Source organism: Pipistrellus hanaki (genome assembly GCF_964339955.1).
Source record: "Pipistrellus hanaki genome assembly, chromosome: 17".
Taxonomy (NCBI): Eukaryota; Metazoa; Chordata; class Mammalia; order Chiroptera; family Vespertilionidae; genus Pipistrellus; species Pipistrellus hanaki.
The window spans coordinates 10,317,264-10,331,663 of record NC_140519.1 but is presented as its reverse complement, the minus strand read 5'-3'; the positions used below and the strand labels follow the sequence as shown (position 1 = coordinate 10,331,663).

General features: G+C 41.7%; 1 protein-coding gene across 1 annotated transcript in view; it reads left to right on the top strand.

The window, feature by feature from the left end:
- The window catches only part of FAM91A1 (family with sequence similarity 91 member A1), a 42,514-nt gene extending 34,540 nt beyond the window's left edge, over positions 1 to 7,974 (top strand). The window contains exons 21-24 of the mRNA XM_084865039.1: positions 125 to 229; positions 911 to 1,034; positions 2,902 to 2,971; positions 4,794 to 7,974. Of these exons, the coding sequence (XP_084721165.1) occupies positions 125 to 229; positions 911 to 1,034; positions 2,902 to 2,971; positions 4,794 to 4,979 (485 nt within the window). The 3' untranslated portion in view covers positions 4,980 to 7,974. The remainder of the gene's footprint in view (positions 1 to 124; positions 230 to 910; positions 1,035 to 2,901; positions 2,972 to 4,793) is intronic.
- Positions 7,975 to 14,400: the final 6,426 nt, after the last annotated feature.

Here is a 14,400-nt window from a genome sequence, read left to right as displayed (position 1 = left end):
ATTATTCATTGTTTTCCATTGCCATTTCTGTTGCCTGAATCCACTTTTATGTTAGAACTGATTTATTGACAACTTATGCCAACTACTAGATTCTTAATATTTGTGTTTGTCCTTAAATTACAAGGTGAACCTGATTTGGCCTCTGGCTCAGATGTAAATGGAAGTACAGAGTCATTTGAAATGGTCATTGAGGAGGCAACTGCAGATTTAGCAACTAAACAAAACTCTGGTGAGGTTTTAAAAATTATTTGCAATCTTTTAAAAAATATATTTTTATTGATTTCAGAGAGGAAGGGAGATAGAAACATCAATGATGAGAGAGTATTATTGATGGTCTGCCTCCTGCCTGCCCCCTATTGGGGATCAAGCCTGAAACTTGGATATGTGCCCTTAACCAGAATCAAACCTGGGACCCTCTAGTCCACAGCCTGGTGCTCTATCCATTGAGCCACATCAGCAGGGCTTAACTTTTTGTTAAGTCATTTGGATGTCATTTGTCCATAATGGATCTTGTAATAAGAATTTTCTAGCAAACATTTTTGTATATTTAGAATAGTAAAATACTATTAAAATACGACATGAGAATAGTGACTTAAGTTTCATTTTTCCTTTGTTAAATATTTCGGTTAATTCTCTCATTTTGTAGATATCTTTCAATTGGGTAAAAGACCACTTTGAACATCTGATGAAAACTAGTGCTTTCTCAGAAGCATATACATCCTCAAAAAATATTATTTCCTATTTTAGAGATTCACTCACACTCCTTCCCTCTCCCGAGTTCTCTCTTCTGCTCAGCCCATTGGTGGGTGAGAGGAATCTATGAAAATCCATGGACCTAAATTAAGAAACCTCCGTCAGTTATAATATATAAATTTATGCATGACTAATAAGTTTACATGTCCTTTTATAGTTGCCACAACAGAAGCAGATTGGGTTCCTCTCGAGCTGTGCTTTGGAATTCCATTGTTTAGTTCTGAATTAAACCGGAAAGTTTGTAGAAAAATTGCTACCCATGGCCTTTGCAGGAAAGAGAGGTAAGGGTTTATATTCATTGTCGTCTTTTCATCTATGAGACTTTCAAATCAGTAATATTTGCTATATCTTTCTTCTATTTTATACATAAACATAGTAATTACCTGTTTATATTTGTTTATTAAATAAAGTTTGCTATATTTTCAAAATTAAACTTCTATACCTCAGAAATTAGGCACATTCAAACATTTTAGGCACATGTTTTGGTTAATTATAATTATACTAGAGGCCTGGTGCATGAAAATTCATGCACTGGAGGCAGGGAGTCTCTCAGCCCAGCCTGCCCTCTCTCACAGTCTGGGAGCCCCCAGGGGCGAGAAGTGATCCCGTGATCAGGGGAAGATGACACTCCCATCAAACTTCTGCTGCTGCCACTGCCAGCAGTGCAAGCCTCAGCCAGCCCTGGTTACCTGAGCCTCGGTTGGCCCTGGGCAGCTGGGCAGCTGCCATCTGAGGCTTGCCTGCACCTCGGGCCAGCCCAGGGCAGCTGGGGGGCTTAAGGAGACTGGCAGGTGTGTGGGACAGCTGCCTGGGGGCAGGCCTCGTCATGCCATGTGCCTGTCACCCCAACAGGGCTGAGAGGACTGGGTGTCGCCATCTTTGAGGGTATGACCGTCAATTGGCATACTCCCTTCTTATTGGCTGTGGGCACTGCCATCTTTGTGAGGGTGTGATAGTCAATTAGCATATTGCCTTTTTATTAGATAGGATTTACTTAGTTACCCAAATTTGGTGAGGGTGTGGTAAACCGAGAATACTCCTGAGAGTATGAGCCTGGTTTTTTAAAAATACATAAATGTCTGTAGAGAATTTTTTGTGGACTTCTCTTACTCAACAAACACACACTCAAGTTATGTTATTTTAATAGTGATTATGTCTTGTGGAATTATGGCTGACTTTCAAAGTTGTCTTTAATTTCCACATTTCCTAAAATGAGCATTTTTACTTACCAGAGATGACATGTATGACAACTCTGATCCATTGGTCATGGCTGCTAAGAGATAGTGTTGTAAAGACTCTGAGACTGACTTTTAATTAGAAAAGATCATCATTGAATCTGATTGTCATAGTGGGTAATTTGGAGAGGTGATATTTACTCATCGTTTAACTGGCTTAATGTAGCTTATATCAGAAAATTAAAAGTACTCATTTGACAAGTTATTTATTTACTTATGTTAATCCTCACCTGAGGATATTTTTCTACTGATTTTTAGAGAGAATGGAAGGGAGGGGGAAAGACAGAGAGAAACATCGATGTAAGAGTGACACATCGACTAGTTGTGTCCTGCACATGCTCTGAATGGAGGAGGTATGTGCCCTTGATCAGATTCAAACCTGGGATTCTTCGGTCCAGGGCTGATGCTCTATCCATTGAGCCAAACTGGCTAGGGTGACAAGTAATTTTTAATATCTGTCCTCTGAAAATAAAATAAGACATGAATAAAATAAAAATGCTACAGCTTTAAAGATTGTCACTATAATTGTTACCTATTTATATATTTGAAAAATATTTAATTTGGTGGGTTGGTGTATGTTAAATATGTCAGAGTTCATCCCTCCAAGTACATATATTTTTATTTAAAAAGGTTTATTTAATAAACATTTATATTTGCTAGCAGTTTAAACCTTATAATAATAAATTTTAATTTTTGGTAATTTATGATGTTTTATTTCAAAATAGTCTTTTTATGTTCTGTTACTCCCTATTAAGAGAGGCACAAATTTCATTGATGAGAACCATTGAAATTGGTTTTTAAAAAATTTTAATGTGGTTAATCAGGATTTATATGCCGATATAAATGTTTTGAAATTAGTAAAATTAAACTCTTGTAATTATATTTGTACTAAACTCTCCTCCCTTTTTTTCAGCCTTCAAAACCTCTTACATTCCAGTAGAAAACTTTCTCTACGAGTCCTTAATTTTGTTCACTCATTCCAGGTAATAAACCAGAAGATCCAAATGGTATTGGTGTAGAGCTTTAAATGCAAAACACTTCCATGTTTGCTTTGAATCTCCACTGCAGTAAGACATGAAACAAGCATTAATTTAAATTTACATACAAAGACACCAAGATTCAGGAAGTAAACTGACTTGCACCTGAGTTCACGAGCCAGGTCTTCTGGCTCTAAAGCTTGGACTCTGTTCTGTGCCAGTGCTTCATTCAGCAGGAGTATGGAAAGCAGCTGTTACAGGCCATGCATCGTACGATGTGCTGGTTCTTGAGTCCGGTACTCCATTAATAACTGCAGTGAGCGCCATTGTCTGTTGTGGTAGTGAAAACCAGTGCTCTAGACCTTTTGTGTCCTGTGTCCCAACAGAGGAAAGGATACCCGAGATTTAATTTATAGATAAACTAGAATGGAATATCTAATATTATGAAATTAATATTTTAGAGCTTTGTTTCATTCATTCTTTCGATAAATACTTGTGTCTCCTCCATGCCAGACCCTTTACCAGGTGCTGGGTAAACAATGATCTCTAAGACACTAGAGGAGCTGAGAGGATTGTACAAGACACTAGTCAAGTAAATGTCTATTTCAGTAGGTACTTTGAAGGAGTCAGGCTCCTTCAAATCTGATGGGTTCCAAAGCTAGACCTACTTCAAATAGGTAGAGATGCTATATAATCTGAAACCTAAAGGATGGAAAAGAGTATTCCAGGTAGAGCTTAGCAGGCACAAAGGTCCTGTATCAAGAAAACAGAAGGCCAGAGTTTCAGAAGCCTCGTGAAATGGTGGCAGTGGCAAGAGGGATGGGGAGGGCCTTCTAGAATGTATTAAAGCATTTGTGGCTTATGCTGAGTGAATTAAAGACTTGAACAGAGAATGACATTATTTCTTTAAAGATTAGAGAATAGATTAAAAATGGGCAAGCATAGAAGTAAGATTAGTTTGGAGACTATTATCCCAAATGAGAGATGTCAGTAGCAGCCTTTCTCATTAAAAAACCCCCACAAAACCACAATTTTGTAGGTATCCACAATATAGGTTTGTTTATTACATGTTATACCAATAAATTCTGCATATTATAAAACATATACAAACAGAAATTCTTAAAGGATGCAATAAGTAGGTAGAAGATTTAAAAATCTTCATAGTACCATATCCCACTTTGCAATGAGTACCCCACTTTGGAGGCCTCTGGCCTAAACTGGCAGTGGGTATGGTGAATAAGGTAAATTATTTTGAAATCCATGTTGAAGGTTGATTGACAGAACTTAGTGATTAGTTAAATGTGAGGAAAATATGGAGGGTGTGGCAGGAAGGGAGGAATCGAGAGATTCTCATATTCCTGAGTAGCTTGATGTGGGGAATAGGGGACATGGTAGGTGTGACACGTGTGGTGCAGCACCTGAGAGCAAATGTCAGGGCATGTTTGAGCCCGGAGTTCTTGGGGCGGTCTGATTATATGCCTGTGAGAGCCCTGGGAGTGGGTGGGCTGTCCTGGTGCTTAATGCTGCGTGAGGGTTTTTAGAGATTGTCTGAGAACTAACCTCTTCTTATGCCATAGTTTCATAGCCTAGTATTTCTATTCACTTCAAAGCACTTAGCATAGTTTAACTTGTGGTAGTCATTTCTGCATATGTTAATACCTCTCATTGATTATTTTGTGTTTGTGAGGTAAGTCTTTGCATCTCCATTAGTGCTTTGCATTCCATAAACATTTCTCCATTAATCAAAGTCTATTTTTCTCACTAGCTATACTAAGTGGTTTGGTAACATGTAGAATACAGAATTTTTCTCTTGTTTCTGATCTTTTAGGAAGGTGCTTCAACACTGGATATTCACACAGAGGCCAGCTTTTCAAGTTTGCTCTCCCAGTCATCCCAAGCAGATCTGGGAGTCCCACTGCCTGCAAAGAACTTAGTATTTAAAGATGGCATCTTATCAGAATGGAGTGGACGGTCACCTTCCTCACTGCGTATTGCTAGTCTCCATATGCAATGATTTGGTTACACCATTTGTTGCTCACACTTTTTGCCTTTTTTCTTTCTTAAGATTAGCTTTATAGTGCCAGCCACTAAGAAAGTATCCTGCCGCTGCCGTGCGATTCATGCTTACCCGATGTTCAAAGTTTGGGGAGCACGTTCATGGTCTCTGAAGTTTTCCTCATCGTTGCGCTTCCCAATGCAACCAAGAGCTTTGTAGCAGCCTGCACTGTATTTTTTACCTTGAGACAATCTGCATTTCTTTTATAAACAGGATATACTTTATAGGCTTTATGATGACTGTTAGTTTTATAAGCAGTCACTATGAATATTGCAGTGGTAATTTTATATGTTAGGGTATCAAACGTAAATCTTGTTTAGTTTTATATTTTGTTACTTACTCTGTAGGGGATCATGGGAAGAGGGGAACTCTTCCTCTGCAAAGGCTTCTTGGTACTTCAAGTAGCAAAACTATGAAACATACACACCCAGTCCTGAGAAATGATGTGATGGGGCATTACGAATTCCTGTGGCTGTCTGTAAATTATGTATATCAGTTGAACATTGTTGAAGGTATGTAAATCAGCATAGTTCTGTATAACTTACCCTTGATTTAGAAGGTCTTAACTCTGACTCTGACTCTACATTGACATCTCATGAGAAGCTTTGGAAAGCATTCTATTTTTAAACATTTATATGTGGACTTCTGTTGTCACTCACTTTGGACTTTATATTTTCATAGAGTCTTTCTGGAAAAATAGAATTTATTTTCCATTCTTGTAGCTGTGGCTGCTGCACATTTTCACCGTGACTTGTTTTTGTTGTAGTGTTACCAATTAATTGTTATGAAATTGAATTTTATATTCTCAAACCAAGGGTTGTGATTTTAGGTTAGAATTATATAAGAGAAGCATTAAAGCTATGTCTTCTGATCAAAATATTTTAGTGAAAAGCCTACTTTGAAGACCTATTCTTAGGCAGTTTGGATCTTAAATTTATGTGAATAGTTTGGGGAGGAAATGATAAAGGAAAATTGAGTAATTTCAAAATGTTTCTTGAGTCATTGATTCTTTTAGTGTCTCAAATATTAGGATAATTGGAATCACTTTTTAGATTTTTCAAGTTACCTTGGGAAGTTTGTGCAGTGTTATAGTTTAGTTTAGCTCTTCTAGGATAACGGTTTGCTAGTTTAAAACTGTAACCAACCAAATGAACTGGTCAAAGAACATATATCTAAAACACTTAAGGCATTAGACAATTTGGGAATGTTAAAGCCTAAATATTTTTGCTGATAATTCTTATTATTTATAGAACTGACATTTGTGGATTTCAACATACTTCTGGAAATATATGCCTTTTTAAAAAATGTTAACATAACTGTTAACATAGCATTCAGCCCATGGCCTACCCACAGAATTGAATCCTTTGGAGCAGGTTACCTGTGGCAAGTCAGTGCCATGTTTAGGTAAATGCAGTTAACTTTTAGTTTTCTACTTTCTCTTATATGAGGTAGAAATCAGTGTATCTTATAAATGTTTGTCTATAAAAGGAAAAATACATACTATTAAAATAATTTCTTATGACTGTGAATCAACTCATTCTCCCCAGTAGTTGATATTGGACATTCCTATGCTATTAGGTATGTATGTAACTTACAGTTTTCAACCAAAAGTTGAAAGTATTTCTTTTGATCAGGGCTTTTTAATCTCATTTGCTTTGTTTGAATTAACTGTAGTTATTTTATTTATTCCTGTATTACCAGTCTAAGTCTATTGTAGTGACATGTACACTAATAAAGAATCAGTTATTTGTACTTGTTGGCAGTGAACTCAGTTGTTGGTGAATTTAAAACTTAAAATGTGGGAGTGATTTGCTGCTGCATTTCCTTTGAGAAATAATGGAAGAAAGAAATAGAACCCAAAAATGATCATGAATTTTAGGGAAAGTACTGAAAAAGCATGTGGCTCGCTCTGGTTTCTCCTGTGAATAAGGAAGATTCTGGTTCCCAGCTGAAAACCTCATTTTTAAGGAGGGCAGTCTTTTTTTATTTTATTTTATTTTTGGTTAATCCTCACCCATTGATATTTTTTCCATTGATTTTTAGAGAGTGGAGGGCAGGAGGGAAGAATAGAGAGAGAAACATCTATGTAAGAGAGACACATCTATAGGTTGCCTTCTGCACGCATCCTGGCCAGGGCTGGTGGGGATTGCACCTGCAATCCAGGTATGTGCTCTTGACCGCGAATTGAACCAGCAACCCTTTGGTGCAGAGCCTGGCGCACTAACCACTAAGCACCATTAGCCTGGGCAGGCCAGGCAGGTGGTCTGCATTTTTATAGCTGTTAGCAAAATGTGCAGGCTGCTTTGTGCTTTGCTTTATGAATTTGGCTTTGTCTCATTTATATTTTATCTCCTGTAAAGATGCATCTCTTAAATCTTACAAGTATTGATCCATTTCAACATAAAGGTAAATGTAAAATACAGACTATTATTTTCCAAAGATGATCTGTGAAATATTTTTTTTGCAGATGTTTAAAGTAATTTCATTGGCTTTTGCTACCTCCCATTTCTTCCCCCCTGTAATGTAGCTTAAACCATGGCAAACATTCCTTGGAAACTAAGAGAAAAAAAGAACCAGGAAGGACATGGAATTTAGTGTGACACAATTTCACCTCAAGTGGGTCTAAAGAACCACAACTTTGTTATTAAAAAAAGATGATCATCTGACTTCCTCCCTTTTAAGTATGTAATCAGATGATTTTGTGTTTTTTTAAAAAAAATATTGGTTTCTCTTATTTGATGTATTTAGTTTTCTGTTATTAATCTTTCTCTTTTATGTTCAGTGTTTCAAATACAGTTTGTATTTAAAGATTTTAAAGTACCAAAATTGTAACTAAGTACAGTGGATTGTTTTCTGGTATGATATTAAATATGAAATGTATAAAGTGTTGTCAATTTGATTATTGACACATATACTATGTTTACAAATAAACTGATGGTAATCAATTACTGAGAAAATGTGTATAATCTTCTGTAAGTCCCTTTCTTAATTTTAAGTACAACCATGCTGCTGTGGCTTTCCTATACATTTTTTTAAACAACCTTTTTATTTTATAATAATTTCATATTTACTCTCTGTCCTCTTCCCTCTGCTTCCCCTAATGTTAACACCTTATGTAAACTATAGCACATCTGTTAAAACTCAGATATTCGCATTGATATGCTGCTATTTATTAAACAGCAGACTTGATTTGGTTTTCACCTGTTTTTCCACTAATGTTCTTCAATTCCTGGATCAAATCCAGATACCACATTGCATTTATTTAGTCATTAATGGTTCTTTAAACGACTCCCACCTGTGACAGTTTCTCAGTCTTTCATGACCTTGACACTGAAGGGTACTGCCTGGCGGTTTGAAGGATGGTTCCTCTCCCCGGCTAGCAGGCTCTGATCACCTGATGGCGAACAGGGAATTGGAGGTGGGTGGCAGCTGGGGGTGGAGCCAGCTGCCGGCATCTGGGGAAGATGGCCCTGATTGTAGACCAGGCCTAGGGACCATATCTGTGCACGAATTTCATGCACTGGGCCTTTAGTATTTTATAAAAAAAAAAAAAAAAAACCTGCTAAACTCTTCCAAAATGACTTCCATTTTGCATTACCACCAGCAGGGAATGAGCTCCAGCTGCAGTGACCGTGTGGTCTGTTTATTCGTTTCTGTACGGAGAAATAATGTTGACCATCTTTTTATCTGCTTATTTGCCATCCATATACCTTCTGGGGGGCAGTGTCTGTTCAGATTTGTTGCCCATATTGAAAAAAATGGGTTTTCTTGTTGAGTTTTAAGAGTTAATATAGGTTCTGCCGAAACCAGTTTGGCTCAGTGGATAGAGCGTCGGTCTGCGGACTGAAAGGTCCCAGGTTTGATTCCGGTCAAGGGCATGTACATTGGTTGCGGACACATCCCTGGTGGGGGGTGTGCAGGAGGCAGCTGGTCGATGTCTCTCTCTCATTGACATTTCTAGCTCTCTATCCCTCTCCTTTCCTCTCTGTGGAAAATCAATAAAATATATATATTTTTTAAAAGCGGGTTAATATAGGTTCTGAATATAAGTCCTTTATCAGATATGTGTTTTGTACATTTCCTTTCTCCTATTCTGGCTTGTCTTTTCATTCTCTAGATCACATGTGTCAAACACAAGGCCCGCGGGCCAAATCCAGCCCGCCAGGCCTTGCAATGTGGCCCGCACCGTGCTGTCATCACTGCACTCCGCTGTCAGTTTATGACATTGTCAGTTTATGACTGTTCAGTAAACCATTCGGCCCGCGATTTAGGCTGGATTTTAGATTTTGGCCCCTTCTCTGATTGAGTTCGACACCCCTACTCTAGATCATTTAAAATAAGAAATCCTCCCAGCCTCTTTATGTTTGTTTGTTTTTCTTTTTTAACTTGGGGGACAGAGAATGCCACCCTCAAAAGAAGCCACTGGAGTGGTAGGTGTTGCAGTTTAAAAAGTTGGCATTCCTGTGGGCTTGCCCCCAACTGTCTCTTCCTTCCACGTCACTAGAGGGCCATCTCGCACTTTCTCTCCCTGTTAGATGCTCTCTTCTTTCTCCGTCATTGGCTGCCCTGAGAAGACTGAGGCCCAGGCTGGAGAGACGAGGCCCACCCTGTAGGAATTAACAGCTAGAGGTACCAGATAACCACCTTTTTGCAGCTAGAAAGCAAATCTATTCTTGAAGCAGGTTCTGAGGGCTGCATCTCTGTGCCTGCTACATCCACTAACATCCTATATAATAAGAGCCTGATATGCAAATCGACCTACCAGAGTAACAACCCGTAGCTATGACGTGCACCGACCACCAAGGGGCAGACGCTCAACACGGGGAGTGACACTCTGCCAGAAGCTGTCGCATGGCTGGCAAACGTAGCGGTGGTGTTGGGAGTCTCTCCTGCCTCAGTGGCAGCACTATGGAGCAGTGAGAATGCGGATGATATGGAGTGAGGGGTCCTGGACTGTGGGAGGGATGTCCAACTGCCGGCTTAGCGTGGGGAGCAGGTCTAAGCTGGCAGGCGGACATCCCCTGAGGGGTCCTGGACTGTGAGAGGACGCAGGCTGGGCTGAGGGACCGTGCCCCTCCTCCCCCCAGTGCAAGAATTTCGTGCATTGGGCCTCTAGTAAAACAAAAAAAAGACAAGCCAGTCTTTGTTGCTGGTGTTTAAAAGTCACCCAAGTCCCAGGAATGCTGGCGTTAGGTCAAACCCAGATGTTTACACTCAAAGCTGGGGTCGGCTGCCAAGGACCTGAGGAGCTTGCTTCCTCTGCAGGCTCCTCTCCTGGGGTGGCGGTATTTCACATTTGAATCCTTTCTCTCTGGGAATTCTCGACCTGCACGAGGAGAGCACAGATTTTCTTTTCAAAATAATAAAGCTGTAGTTACAGAATAGTCATGGGGATGTAAAGCACAGCATAAGGAATGTAGTCAGTAATGTTGTAATAACTGCATGGTGCCGGGGGGGGGGGGGGGGGTACTTGAAATGTCAGAATGATCGCTTTGTAAGTTACATAAATGTCTAATAATAAATGTACACTGTTGTTCACCTGAAACCAGTGTAATGTACATCAATTGTAATTGAAAAAAAATTTTAAAAAGAATGAACAATTTATTTATGGTTCCCTTCTTCACTCGTCATCCCCAGCCCTGCTAACTGTTGGTGGAGCTCTCTTGGAAAACCACTTTGGCATGAGGACTTACTACTGTAGGTCGGTTATGAATAAATTTCCAGAGGAAAGAAGAGAGGGGAGAGGGAGAGCCTGAGCATTTGCATCCTGACAATGATTCGGTTCCTGTCCCTGAGTCCCCTGGACTGCTCTCCTGGTTCCTACAAGTCTTCAGTTCTCTGAGATACTCCAGCATCCTTCCAATGAAGCCCCATTTTGGCACAGACTTCTGAACTGGGTCTAAGTCTCATAACAGAGGGTTCTCTTTAATACTGTATATGCGGGAAAGGGAAAAGGAAATGAACAGACTTTCCTAGGCCATCAGCCCCTATCCCTGTCATCACCCCAGCTCAGTGGTGATTTCCTTGAATCTAGATACATTGTCACCAGAATCCTTAACATGGTGCTCCAGGCAGTTGGAGTTCACAATAACTGAAACCTATTTGTCCTTCCTGATGTAGGGACTATTCTTGGATTGTCAAATGCATTCCTTGCAACAACCCCATGATGGTGGCCCTCACACCACGAAGGAGAAAGTGATGTCAAAGGGGGTTGGTGAGTTGCCTAAAGTGACAGCTAGAACATGCCAACGCTGATGGGTGAGATCACCAAATCCAGGCTGCTCCCACCAGGCCCCACAGAAGTCACATGGGATGTCACTGAACCAGGCCTTCAAGCTGGGCTTTCAGACCACGCTGGGATTTCACCCCCTCTCATTGAAAGAGGGTTATTAACGAATCCTCAGCTCCTCACAGGAACACAGTGAGATACATGGGAGATATGCATATTCCTGCAGTTGTTTATCTCTTCTGCATTTTTACGTTAATTTTGTTGTTGAAATTAAGCTGTTCTCCCCTCCCAGCCTATCTTGTAGCGGATTTAAACATGATTTCACTTTGCTTGGGAACAAATGTGCCAAATAAATATATTCTGAGTAGCCATTGTTTCTTTTGAAAATCCAAACTAATATCTGCGAAGGAAAAATGACCTAAAATGCCTTTCCTTATATTGGTTGATTTGGGGGGTCATTTTATAGAAACTTATGCAACACACCTCATAGGGGTTGGTTTGTGAAAATAGGCTGCATTAAAACCAGAGTTTGAGTGACAGTCAGATATTTGGGGCAATATATTAGTGATCCTGAAAGAGGCCTAAGACCAAATTTGCAAGTCATTTAGTTAGACTAATTTGTATGTAGCCTGGAATGAAGAACCCAATTAATAAAATTTCCCTTGTTCTCTATTTCTTTTGTCTCCAAAATGATGAATTTACAGAGAATGAGAGCAGAGTGTGGACTGAGTATTTAGGAGGCCTGGGTGCAAATTGTCGCTCCACCAAAGTGGTAGACATTAGGGTTTGCGTTTGCCCCAAATGTCCAATTTCCTCTTCTGGCCCAAGGCTGGTTGCATTTCCCACCTCCTTAAAGTCAGTCCCAGCCACACAACTTGCTTTGGCTGATGGGAGGTGGGCAGAAGGGCTGTGGCATTTCTGGGGAGAAATCTAAGAGCCAGTGCCCAGTTTGCTCATTTCTTTCCCTCTGTCACTTCACAAATGATTGTAAAAGAGGGCCTATCAGCCTGAGTCCCCAGGCGAGGGCGCTGTGGAGCCAAGTCCCCTGCCAACTTGTGATGGATGGAAGGGAGCCTGAGTGGAAAACCTTTGTTTTAACCACTGAGATTTGGGAAATGTCGTTACCAATGCATATATACCCTAGTCCTGTAGCCAGCAAACTGCAGCTCTCGAGCCACATGCGGCTCTTTGGCCCCTTGAGTGTGGCTCTTCCACAAAATACCACGGCCTGGGCGAGTTTATTTTGAAGAAGTGGCGCTAGAAGATGTTTAAGTTTAAAAAATGTGGCTCTCAAAAGAAATTTCAACCGTTGTACTGTTGATATTTGGCTCTGTTGACTAATGAGTTTGCTGACCACTGTCCTAGTCTATTCCTAACTTATTATAGGGCCCTGGGCAAAAGTGCTTAGCTTCTCATTTCTCAGTTTCTCCTGCCTCTGCCACCACCTCTAAAATATAGTCCCTGTTTTCCTCTTCTGTTTTTCTTTTCTTCCGCCTCCCTCTATCCTTTCCTTCCAGACTTCCTAGTCCAAGGCCCCTACCTGCCCGGGGCCAGGCCTAGCCTTCCTATTCCAGCACCTGTGGGTTCCTGCTCACTTTGCAGACATTCTGGACAGACTGTGGTCACTTGTGCACTGTGATCTGTTTCTGTGCCTTTGCACATGCAGTTGGAAGCCTGGCTAATGCCTCCAGGTTGCCCCCCTCCAGGGCAGGAACTCTACCCTTGGGCTCCCATAACACTTACCACGCTGCAGCCCATTTGCCTGGGTCCCTGTCTAGTCCTCTCACCAGACACTGTCCTTGAAGATAGGCTTGTCTTGTTCACCCTGGTGCCTCAGGTCCTATCACAATTCCTCGTGCATCTCAAGGCTCAATACATAGAGATGGTACAGGAAATAGAGAGGGTGCAGGCTGGCTCCTTCCTTTGTGCTGTTGGGAGAAGCCATTAAGAAGCTCAACTCTGCCAAAACCGGTTTGGCTCAGTGGATAGAGCGTCTCTCTGTGGACTGGAAGGTCCTAGGTTCGATTCCTGTCAAAGGCATGTATCTTAGTTGCGGGTACATTCCCAGTGTGGGGTGTGCAAGAGGCAGCTGATAGATGATTCTCTCTCATCGATGTTTCTGACTCTATCCCTCTATCTTCCTCTCTGTAAAAAAGTCAATAAAATATATTAACCCTTTGCACTCCGAACCATTCTGGACATTGGCTATCAGCTACTCGACGCTACTTTGCGGCGGAAACGTGCCTTGAATTAACTCAATTCCCCATAATCACTAATAAACTGCAATGTCCCCTCTGAGAGGGGACATCCGAGTGATATGCTAGAATTCCGATGTCCCCTGAGAAGGGACAGCGGAGTACAAAGGGTTAATTTTTTTTTAAAAAAAGAAGCTTTTGGCAGGAACACAATGGAGGCAAGCAGTCTCCTTTGTCCTTCATGTCGTGCCCACGGGTCTGGGCCACCCTCTCACCTCAGAGCTTCTCCTTTCACCGCTGGCTTGGAGAGTGTGATGATTCTTGTCCCCATCAGAGGTCTTCTCAGAAACCATTTTGGTTTCGGCCCAAATTGCCTCTCAGAGTCACATGGCCCTTGGATTCGTTTCTTGGGGCTGCTGTACCAGATCAGCACAGATGGGGAGGCTTCCAACGGCAGGAACTGGTTCTTGCGGTCCAGGAGGCTGGAAGCCAAGGAGTCAGCAGAGCCATGCCTCCTCCGAGGTCTCCAGGGAAGTGTCCTTCCTCCCCTCGGTGAGGTCCTGGTGGCTCCAGGCGTGCGTGCCTGTGGCTGCTCCACCCAGTCTCTGCCTCCGACTCTGACCTCGCGTTCTCCGCTCTCCCAAGGCCACGCACTCATGCTGGGGTCCAGGGCCCGCCTCCCCTGGGTGATCGCACCTGGCGACGGCTCCCCACCATCCACCCTGGGATCTGCAGTCTCACTTGGCTGCAATTTCAGGGGCCCGCAGCCCACCGAGGCCCGGAAACACTGCGTGGAAAATTCCGGAAAGAACTTGTGAGTTTTAAATCTCCCGCTGTTCTGAGGAGCGTGATGAAATCTCGCGAGGCCTGGGCTGTGGCTCAGCCTTGTCGCCCGCGTGTCCTCGCTGCTGCCGCCGCCGCTCCCTGCGCCTGCGCGAGAGTCCCCGTGACCAGA